This window comes from Cicer arietinum, chromosome 5 (genome assembly GCF_000331145.2).
Source record: "Cicer arietinum cultivar CDC Frontier isolate Library 1 chromosome 5, Cicar.CDCFrontier_v2.0, whole genome shotgun sequence".
In the NCBI taxonomy this organism is placed as follows: Eukaryota; Viridiplantae; Streptophyta; class Magnoliopsida; order Fabales; family Fabaceae; genus Cicer; species Cicer arietinum.
In genome coordinates, this window is record NC_021164.2 from 33,267,107 (window position 1) to 33,278,675 (window position 11,569).

Here is an 11,569-nt window from a genome sequence, read left to right on the forward strand (position 1 = left end):
TTTTGATGTGTAAATATTTTGGATTCATATTTCGAGAAACTTTTCTGCTGCTTGTAAATTATAATGACTTAATTATTTATCCAAAGATATTACCTTATTTATTTCTCTGTTTTATTTTAATTTCTTTTGAAAAAAAAATACACCCTTGCTTTGAAATTCGGGGTGTTACACATAACATCACAATATATTTATATCACATATAATTTAAGTAGGAAAGCGAATGGAGTGATGCCCTTACCGTTACGAAAGTTGTTTCTAGAATTATGTTTCACAAACTCTTGTATCACTCGTTTCACACCATCAAATAAGTAATAATTATCTTAGTATTTAATTGTTTTTCAACTACTAACTCCTACTCAAATAAAGTTTGGGTTTAATTTAAGATTTAGACAAACTCCGTTATAACAACCAAATTATTATTATTATTATTATTATTATTATTATTATTATTATTATTATTATTATTATTATTATTATTATTATTTCATAAACAACTTCATTTTCAAAATTATTCATTATTTCTAGAAAAATCATTAATAAGGTTTCTAAAAATTTCTTCATCAAAACATAAAATTTTACCCAAATAAAAATAAACTCTTTTAATTTATTGACTCATACTAATAAGTATTTCAACCATTTTAATAACAACAATTCTAACTCCTTCAATTAATTAGATTGTGAAGTTACTAATCTAGAATCAATTAAATATTCTAAAATAAAACTTAACATTTTAAAAATATAAAGAAACCTTTCAAATAGTAAGACTTTCAACAGCTCCAACTCATAAAACACTTCATTGAATCAAATTTTCAAAAAGGATCAAAATAACAGAGGGCAATAAAACAATCAATTCAACCGTAACAATGTATTTAGTTTTCAAAACTAAACATAATTTCTTACACAATAATAATAATAATAATAATAATAATAATAATAATAATAATAATAATAATAATAATAATGATAATAATAATAATAATAATAATAATAATAATAATAATAATAATAATAATAATAATAATAATAATCATTTTCATCATCAATCATCATCATCATCACCATCATCATAAAAATAATAATAATAACATCAACTGTCATTTTCAAAATTATTCATCATCATAAAGCCATTTACTAAAATCAATTTTTTGGCCGGTAACAACAATAACAACTTTACAATAAAAATTAATTTTCTTTCAAAAATATCAATAAGGGGTTTTGTTCTACTAACAATAAAAGTGGTTAGATAAAATTAATATGATCATAGTTAAAGAATTCTTAACTAAGAAGTTGAATTACTAACTCCTTTAGGGGTTTTGTTGAATTTCTTAGGACACTATAAAATTTGTTAAAAGAGGAATATAATTCTACCCAAAAATCTAATCTTGATACTACCAATTTTTCTTGATTAGTTTATATTTCGAAAATATTATTTAAAATTAACATAGACATTTAAAATCATATATTAAAATTTAATAGTTGGAAAGTACACTACACATGTAGTTTAATAAAACCTACAAAGTTTATGGTCTTACATGTATCAAGATATAACTCTATAACAAAGGATATACAATGAGCTTTTTTCGAATATAAGAATAACTTTTTTCTGAAAGGATTTTGAAAATAAGATATGTGAGAGTTTGTGCAATGTGTTGGAACCAAGTTGGTTTTACAATTAGAATTTTGATGTTAACAAAATTATTTTATTAAAACAATATATTTGACTTCAAATAGTATGAAAGAAGATTCATGTAATTGAAGAAAATCTAAAATAAGATTTGATTCAAAATTATAATTGATGAAAATCAAAAATATGATTTGATTCAAATTTATAATTGAAGAAAATCTAAAATAAGATTTGATTCAAATTTATAATTGATGAAAATCTAAAATAAAATTTGATTTATATTTATAATTGAAGAAAATCTTTGACCAAGTTGAAAAGAAGATATGGTCAAGATTTGAAGAATATTTGATCAACATTTAATGAAGATTTGAAGAATATTTGATAAACGTTTAATGAAGATTTGAAGATTATTTGATCAATATTTAATGAAGATCTGAAGAATATTTGATCAATATTTAATGAAGAATAAAGAAGATTTGAAAAATATTTGTACAACATTTAATGAAGATTTGATCATAAATTGAAGAAGTGTTTATTTGAAGAATTTACAAACTCAATCTATACAAAATAGAAATAGAATCAATTTTAAGAATTTACAAACTCAATCTAAACAAGATACAATTAAGAATTAAACAAGGACTAAATTGAAGCCTAAATATTCACTACAAATAGTCGAGGTTGAAGGAGAAGATCATCGAAAAGCATAAAAGAAGAACTCAAGCTCAAAGTTCTCAATTCATCTTAGAGTTCAAAGAGAGAAACACTTGTTTAAGTTAGAAATGTTTTTTTAGTGTTCTTTTCTTATAGTGTGAGAGTTATTATTATTATTATTATTATTATTATTATTATTATTATTATTATTATTATTATTATTATTATTATTATTATTATTATTATTATTATTATTATTAGCTTTGTTAGAAGTAACTACTCAAGATTCAATCTTTTGTATCCAACCCGATATTGGTTTAGTTCCTTCTTCAATCTGAGGTTGTCAGGTTGTTAGAAGAAAACTTGGCTTGTAGGGTCAAGGTAGTTAGTTCCTCAAAAATCTTGTGTTGTTAGGCTGTTTGGGAAGACTTTGCTTGTAGGGTCAAGGTGGTTAGTTCCTCAAAAATCTGGGGTTGTTAGGCTGTTTGGGAAGACTGACTTGGAGGGTCAGATGCTTTGTAATTCAAGGTATTTGAATTAGTGGATTAAAGCCTTCTGAATGAAGGGACTCGATGTAGCCAAGTAAGTGGTGAACAAGGATAAAGTTATGCGTCAAATTATTTATGCTTCCGTTGTTTGTTGCTTTTGAATCCGATTACTTCTTATCTAAGTAATTCATAAAAATCAACCAATCTTTATCAAATTAGCAAAAAGTTATCAACTTTAGCAAACACAATTCAACCTCCCTTTTCGTGTTTGCACCTTCACAATGTAGGTGCACAAAGGAATTCACAAATTGTTCATTTTATGTGTTTTCCCCTCTATTTACAATGACACTTCAGTGTCCCTTTATAGTACTGATTGATGTTGTTAATTTTCTCACTCTTGTAGGAAGTATGACATTTATCTTGTATGGATTGTACAAATTGTACTATCATGACAACTGGCGTGAATTTCAAAAAAGATTCTTTTTTTCTTTTTCTTGCTTTGTAATTTCCTTAGAATATATCTTGTTTACCAAGTTAGAATGATAAAAAAATGTAAGCATTAGAGGATTCTTATCATGTTATTGTAGATGCTTAAATTAGATAATTGACTTGAGTCAAATTTATTGATTATATAGTGTTCGAATTTTAGTTTATTAGAGAATTACTTTTCTCATATGATTAACTGATATCATAAGATTTAACTTTTATTAGAGTGTTGATTAGAGGACCAATTTATTGTGTAAATCTATTTGATTAGACAAATCAATTACTTGCATAAGAGTGAACAAAAAATGACGTGTTCGTCAAAAGATTAAGTTAGTTTGTCAACAGAGGAATAGTGGATAACGTATCTCCAATCTGACGAATATGCTCAAAATCTTTTATCAGAAGTATGTACAGTTAGAAAATACGTTAAAATATACATTATTCTCACGTAAACTCTGTTATCATTAAAACTAAAATTCAAGATCAGTATTCTTCAAACCAATTTGGTTCTAACATTTGTAATATAGGCCAATTCTTATTTTAGTCCATGTAATAAAAAAATAAGATTTCATTCCTATAATATTATATTTTTTTCAATTTTAGTCCCTCATTTAACTTTGTCCATGTGAATCTATTGACGTGGCACACAAAGGTGAATTATTTTATGTTTATTTTAATTTTGTATGGCATTTAAAATTAATAAACATGATTTAAAAACACAAACTAATTTAATAGTGCTTTTGGTACTTGTAATATAAGTATAATATAGTTTTAGTCCGTGTAAAATTTTATCTTTTAATATAGTTCATATAATTTTAGATTCCTCCATTTTTAGTCTTCGGTGATTTCTACTCATAAAAAAAATAATTATGTAGCAAAGTGGTGTGACAAACAAAAAACTTTCATGTTATTTTTTAATGACATTTTAATTTTATTATTTGAATTATTATTTATTTTTTATTTTATAAACAAAAATAAAATAAAAACTCTTCATCTTCTTCCCTTCTCCGCAGCTGACCCCACCATCACCATTATTTTTTCAATCTTATGTTTACCTCCATATGCTCCTTAACCCCAAACAAGTTTAAGAAAAAAATTGTGATATGAGGTGAGTTGGATAGAAAAAGGAAGAAGGTGAATAATTTTTATTTTATTTTGGTTTAAAAATTAAAAGTTCTTATTAAATAAGATTTTTTTTACTAATATATCTTTTTTTTTCAATTTTTAAACTAAAATACTCTACTTTCAATTTTATATATCAAACTGTCCTACCTTTTTGAGCTAGTTGGAGATCGTGGCCTGGGGGTGCGACCTGTTGAAACCAAATTTTTTGCCCCCAGTAGGAGGTCGCTAGCTGGGATTCGACCTCCCAAAGGGTTTCTTAATTTTTTTGGTTTGTTTTAGTGTTAATTTAATGGTTAATATATTAATAAATAATTAAATTAATAAATAATTATATTAAATAATACATTAATAAATAATGATAATAATAATTATAATACATTAATAAATAATAACAATATATTAAAAGAATAATAATAAAATAGTAAAAATATTAATAATTTTAATAATAAAAAGAAAATTATATTAATAAAATAAAAATAAATTAAATTAAAAGAAAAAATACAATTAAAAAAAGAAATTATATTTGATTATTATTATTATCATTAATTTTTATTTATTAGATAAAAAAATAGGAGGAAGTTGCTACAATAATATGCTAAGAGGGGAGGAAGTTGTTATAATAATTTGCCAAAACAAATAGGAAGACCTTGATATTATTTTGTTAACAATTGAGTTATTGATTATTTAATAAATTGAAAAAAAATGCAGTTAAACAAGAAGAAGTTGTTCAGAAAATACATTGTTATTTTATAGCAAAATATCGGGAACACGTTATTTATTTTGACAGGTTATTAAAACGACGTCCTCCTATTTGTTTGTTTTGGCAAATTATTATAACAACTTCCTCCTATTTTTCTTATCTAATAAATAAAAATTAATGAAAATAATAATAATAATCAAATATAATTTCTTTTTTTTTATATTGTATTTTTTCTTTTGATTTAATATATTTTTATTTTATTTTATTAATATAATTTTCTTTTTATTATTAAAATTATTATTCTTTTAATTATAATTATTATTATAATTATTAAAAATTATAATATAATTAAATTTATGTTTATTATTCTTTTTCTTTTTTGCCATTTAATGAATATTTGTATTTATTATTAATTATTTTTATTGTTATTGAATAATTTAAAAATAATTAAAATATTTAAAATTCAAAATACTATTATGAAAAAAAATAATAATAAATTTAATAATATTATAAATTTTAATAATTATAATAATAATAAAATAATAATAAAATAATAATAATAATTTTGATAATAATAATAATAAGAAAATTATATTAATACATCAAAATACATTAAATTAACGAAAAAAATACATCTTATTGATGTCCACCTAAATGACCTCTAGTTCCACATCTAGGATTACGATAAGATGTATTTTTTTCGTTAATTTAATGTGTTTTGTTTCATATTATTAATGTTATTTTTTTAATGTATTTTCTTTTAAATTTATAATATAATTTACTGTTTTTAATTACTTATAATTATTGTTATTATTATTTATTAATATATTATTATTATTATTTATTAATGTATTATTATTATTATTATTTATTAATGTATTATTTAATATAATTATTTATTAATATATTAACCATTAAATTAACACTAAAACGAACAAAAAAAATTAACAAATCCCTTTGGGAGATCGCATCCCCAGGCAGCGACCTCCTACTGGAGAAAAAAATTTGACTTCAACATGTCGCATCCCCAGACCACGACCTCCAACTAGTCCAACAAAGTAGGACAATTTAATATATAAAATTAAAAGTGGGGTATTTTAGTTTAAAAATTGAAAAAAGAATATATTGATAAAAAATTCATTAAATAATAAATATTAATTCAAATAATAAAAATTGACACACCTTTAAAACTTGACAAGAAATTTTTGTTTGCCAAGTCACTTTGCAAAATAATTGTTTTATTTATTTATAGACTTCATCACTAAGGACCAAAAACATTATTAACTCAAAAAAGAAAAAATTAAAGTATTAAACATGCATAGATAAAAAACTCATAACTTAATTTTGTGTATTATTTATTCTAATTAAGATAAAAACACTTTTCGTGTTTAATCTTTATCTTTCATAATTATTTTTGGTTAAAATATAATTTTGATTCCTTTTTTATTTATTTAAAATTCATTTTGATTTTTATATTTATTTATTTATTAATTTAGTCTTTTATCTTTTTTATATTCTTTTTAGTTATTTATATTTTATTTAAACTTTTTATCTTTTATTAAATAATCATTTTAATCATTTATCTTTCGTAAAATTATAAAGTTTTTGTTTTATTAAAAATGGAAATAAATATCACAAAAATAAAAAGACTAAAACAAATAAAAAAATGAAAAGATTATAATACAAATGAAAAATAAATAAAAAATAAAAATAAATATTAGATAAAAATTAAATTTCAGCTTTTCTTTCCTCATCTGTATTTCTATTTAAAATTCGTTTTTTGATATTTTGTTTTCATTCCATCAGGTCTTGACTACCCATATGCTTATTCCTCTCTAATTTTTTTCTCTGATACTAGCTTTGAATTGGGTCAACACAAGTTAAATTTCAAAGGCCGTCTTGGTTGACAGCTGTTGTTACTACATCTCATCCACGTTTTCTACAAGAAGTAAGGGTTTTCATATTGATTTGTATATGCAGAATCAATTTGCTTGAAAGCTTCTGTTTGAGATCTTGCCCAACACTATAGAAGATTGAAGAATCATTAGTAGGTGGATATTTGCCTTTTATCTTGATGAACTTGAGCTATGGATGAAGATTGAATATGTATTTGTGTTGTGTTTTTAATGAAATATCATATACTCTTTGAGCACCTCTATCTGATTTTGTATTGCTGTTTGAGGTGCAGGAACTATTGGCCGAACTCTGTGATCAATCGATGTGTTCTTGCACTGTCTTCTAAATTTAGAATCAGATTTGCTATTCTAGCACTTTATTTCTTGAAAGGTTTCTTTAGTTGGATCTTAATCTTCAGCAATGTCAGAGAAGAGCAGGGTTCCTTCAAGGTTTATATTTTTTGTGATGCTAATTTCTCTGTTCCTTTTGGTCTTGTCTTCCCTTTTCCTACTTCAGTTTAGCAGCCATTCTTTGATACCTAGATCAGTTTTAGAGCTTATAATTGTTAATAACTCGTCGTTTTACTTTACACCCAATTTTAAGAGGGAACAAATCTTGCTCCCTACATACAAATCTGAGGATTTAAAATTTCAAACCTTAAAACCTAGAGAATCTGATTGGAAAGTTTCAAATTCAAGTCAGAAAGAAATTTCTGTAGGTCAGAAGAGAAATATGGTATGTGACCCGACTCGGGCTGTATTGAAAGTATTCATGTATGACTTGCCTCCTGAATTTCACTTTGGGTTATTGGGTTGGAAGGGAAGTGTAAATCAGACATGGCCAGAGGTTGATAACCCGAACCATGTCCCACGTTATCCAGGTGGACTGAATTTACAGCACAGTGTGGAATACTGGCTCACACTTGATCTTCTGTCCTCAAACACTGCGAAATCCGGCCAACCTTGCATTGCAATTAGAGTGCAGAATTCAAGTCAAGCAGATATTATTTTTGTGCCATTTTTCTCTTCTCTGAGTTACAATCGCCATTCCAAGACTAACGGGGAGGAACAAGTTAGTGTTAACAAAATGTTGCAAGACAGATTGGTACGTTTCTTAAGTGGCCGGAAAGAATGGAAACGCTCAGGAGGGAGGAATCATCTAATTGTAGCCCACCATCCTAACAGCCTGTTTGATGCAAGAAGAAAATTAGCTTCTGCTATGCTGGTGCTTGCAGATTTTGGAAGGTATCCTGTTGAGTTAGCAAATATCAAGAAAGATATAATAGCTCCCTATAGACATTTGGTGACTACTATACCAAGAACTGAATCAGCTTCATATGAGGAACGTTCCACATTGGTGTATTTTCAGGGGGCAATATACAGGAAAGATGTAAGTTTCTTTGACACTCGTGTTATCTGGTGGATGCATCATTACTTTATTATGAAGAATGTCTAAAATTGATATGTGATACAATTTATTTCCCTGTTTTTTGCTGGTAACTTCATCTATGAACTTCATTGGTAATTGATTGTGGTCATGGAATTGCAAACTCCCTTGTTTCTATTGTATTATGGATGTGGCGTCAAGGTGCTTTAACTTCTTAAGTAGGCATCAGGTAGAATTTAGAATTAGCAACATAACACCTTGGTTTAACATTGTTTTTTGGCACCACCTTGTCACAAATTTTTAGTATACAGAACTGGCACATGAAAATATTCTATTCTATTATCCTTCATCGCTTTTGAGAACAACCTCCACGTCCTTCTCACAAATTTTAAATTAGAGGAAGTAGCATTCACCTCGCTAAGTTATTTTTAAATGACACATACAGCTCTCTCTTTTTTGTAAAAGAAATTGATGTTCCCTTGATTACACACCTTCCCTTTATTAATAAATATAGAGGAATGTATCATAAAAATGGAATTAAGGGACCTCCGTGCAATTTTCCAAACAAATAACGGTGATGAATGTTCATTTAAAAAAGAGAAGGGTGTGTGCGTTATTTTTGCACAAAGTCCACCTCTCTCAGGGTGCAGATCGTAAATCATATGTTTATTGAAATTTTAAAAGCAATTAAGCTATAAAATAGTAGCAGTGCAATTGAGCTGATTCTGATGAGCTTACAATGCATTGATTGAATAAACTGTGCTCCGCAACAGCAATTGCAGTTGTAATATTGTGGATTTTGAAGTCCCTGCAACGGCATTGCAACCACAATTTCAATTTCGGTTGCATATTCCCACATTTCACCACCCCAAATTGTAAAGGTTTACACTGTAACCACAGGTGCGGTCCAATTTTAAAACCATGCTGCCAATGTCAAATAGAACTTTGATGCTTGTATTTTTGCTGATTTTAGTAAGATTTTTTCTTTGACATCTATTGTTATAGATGGGGCAGATGATAAGGATCACTTTATTGGAAACAATAACAACACATCCTGCTAATATTGCTTTATGAAAATTATTGTGTTGACATGATTTCTGCAGTCATTTCCACCAATTGTACTTCCCTTAACATTTTAATGTATTCTAGATAAGCCAGATGAATTTTTCTTCACTCTAATTGGTTAACTATCATGTTGAAACCCTAGGGAGGAGCTATTCGCCAAGAACTGTATTACCTCCTAAAAGATGAGAAAGACGTGCATTTTGCATTTGGGAGCATAGGAGGAAATGGGGTTAATCAGGCAAGCCATGGCATGACCACGTCCAGATTCTGCCTTAACATTGCTGGAGATACTCCATCTTCCAATCGACTCTTTGATGCCATAGTAAGCCATTGTGTTCCTGTGATCATCAGTGACGAAATTGAGTTGCCATTTGAAGATGTTTTGGACTACTCTGAGTTTTCTTTATTTGTTCGTGCTGCCAATGCCATAAAGAAAGGCTACCTGTTAAATCTTCTTCATTCAATCAAGCGCGAGGAGTGGACCAAGATGTGGGAAAGATTGAAGGATATTACTCACCACTTTGAGTATCAATATCCATCCCAGCCTGGGGATGCAGTGAACATGATATGGCAGGAAGTTTCGCGTAAGATATCTTCAGTGCAGTTCAATTCACACAGGAAGAACAGATACAAGAGATCTCAGCTTGTTGTCAAGACTAACTGAAATACTGGGATTCTATTTTGTTTGAATCATTTGACCCTGGTCAAATTTTTACATATCAATTGGAGAGAGAGAGATCTTGTTTCTCCCTATTCACTCTTTTTTTCTTTGGCTGAGTTGCTCATCTTGTTATTAAATATTTTCAAGTCAAAACATGCCACAATATTTGTCCACTTTTTGGTATATGAATTTGAGCAAACAACCAAAAGTCGGCTTCAGAGATAGGCAATTTAATAATATGGTTTTACTGTTTGATAAACACTAACTGGTGGCATTCATTGAAAGGAAGAAACATTGAAAGGTCCGCTTGATGTCAATCAAATCTTGCCCAAAGTTATAAACAAATGTCTGTATCAATTACAAAAAATAAGTCCTTTAATTCTCTTCTTAAACTCCCAGCCAGAACTTCTTTACCATCTACATGTGATGTTAATATATAAGTTGGGATATGGATGATCAAGATTTGCATTATCCAGTTATGATGTGTTGGAGTTTGGCCTCCACTGGTATGCAAAGAAGCAAGTCTACAAGGTTAGAAAAGACTGCCAATTTCATATTTTAGAGTGAATCACCAACTTTGTCTTTAAAATTGCAGGGCGTTGCAATGCTGGCCTCTGAAATTACTAAAAGGTCTTAAAATTTATAAATTGTTGGTTATTTTAGTTCAGATGTTGCCTTCTAATATTTTAAATTTGCCTTTAAAGTTCAATACTTTAAATGAAAAATTCCACTTATACTATACGGTTATTATCTATGCCCATCAAGCGTTAGTAATTGTACTATGCTGGAAATGGGTTGCAATCCTCTTCTCTTATCAGTCATCACTTCTATTTTTTTCCATTACTAGATTTTTGGGAATATAAACATAATAAGGGTTTAAATATATTTTTAGTCTTTACAATGATATATTCTTTTTATTTTAGTATTCGTTTATATTTAATTCACATCCTTTTAAATACATATTCATTTTTAAATAGTCCCCAACTTCAATTAAAAAAATTATAAACTGTAGAGTTGATATTACAATGTTTTAAATAACTTTTTAATAAAATATAAATTAAAAATTAAAAACTAAAAATCTGATTATTTTTTAAAAAGGAGACCAAAATTGAGAACACTAATTTTTATTGTTTCCCTCTTCTCACCTTCACTCTTTTTCTTTTCCTCTTCTCACAATCTTTTCACCTTCGCTCTTAAAATACTATTACACATTTTTTAATTTTTCAATTCTTCTTTTTCTTTTCTGCTTAAAAGTCCATTTTGCTTATTTGCTTTTGGATATACAAACATTTGAATTTGATTTTGCTTGGGCGTTCTGGATTGGAATTTTTGTATTGTTTTAGAGTTTTGCATTTGACTTATTTTTAGGAACGAAAGTAGTTTGGGGACACAATTGAGATTATAAACGGATTGACTTATTCAACATCAACTTCTCCAATAACACGCTTAAGAATAAATAAAACTAAACATAGTGCAATCAAAATTTT

At 27.1% G+C, this 11,569-nt stretch overlaps 1 protein-coding gene across 2 annotated transcripts; it reads left to right on the plus strand.

Moving 5' to 3' along the window:
- Positions 1 to 6,864: 6,864 nt before the first annotated feature.
- Positions 6,865 to 10,744, plus strand: LOC101515564 (probable arabinosyltransferase ARAD1). Of its 2 annotated transcripts, none has more exons than XM_004499420.4 (3): positions 6,865 to 7,125; positions 7,263 to 8,359; positions 9,564 to 10,744. In XM_004499420.4, exons 2-3 carry the CDS (start codon positions 7,391 to 7,393, stop codon positions 10,083 to 10,085), a joined length of 1,491 nt encoding a protein of 496 aa, XP_004499477.1. In that variant the 5' UTR covers positions 6,865 to 7,125; positions 7,263 to 7,390; the 3' UTR covers positions 10,086 to 10,744. The 2 variants fall into 2 exon arrangements, with proteins under 2 accessions (XP_004499477.1, XP_027190631.1); XM_027334830.2 differs by having other exon boundaries at positions 6,865 to 7,121.
- Positions 10,745 to 11,569: the final 825 nt, after the last annotated feature.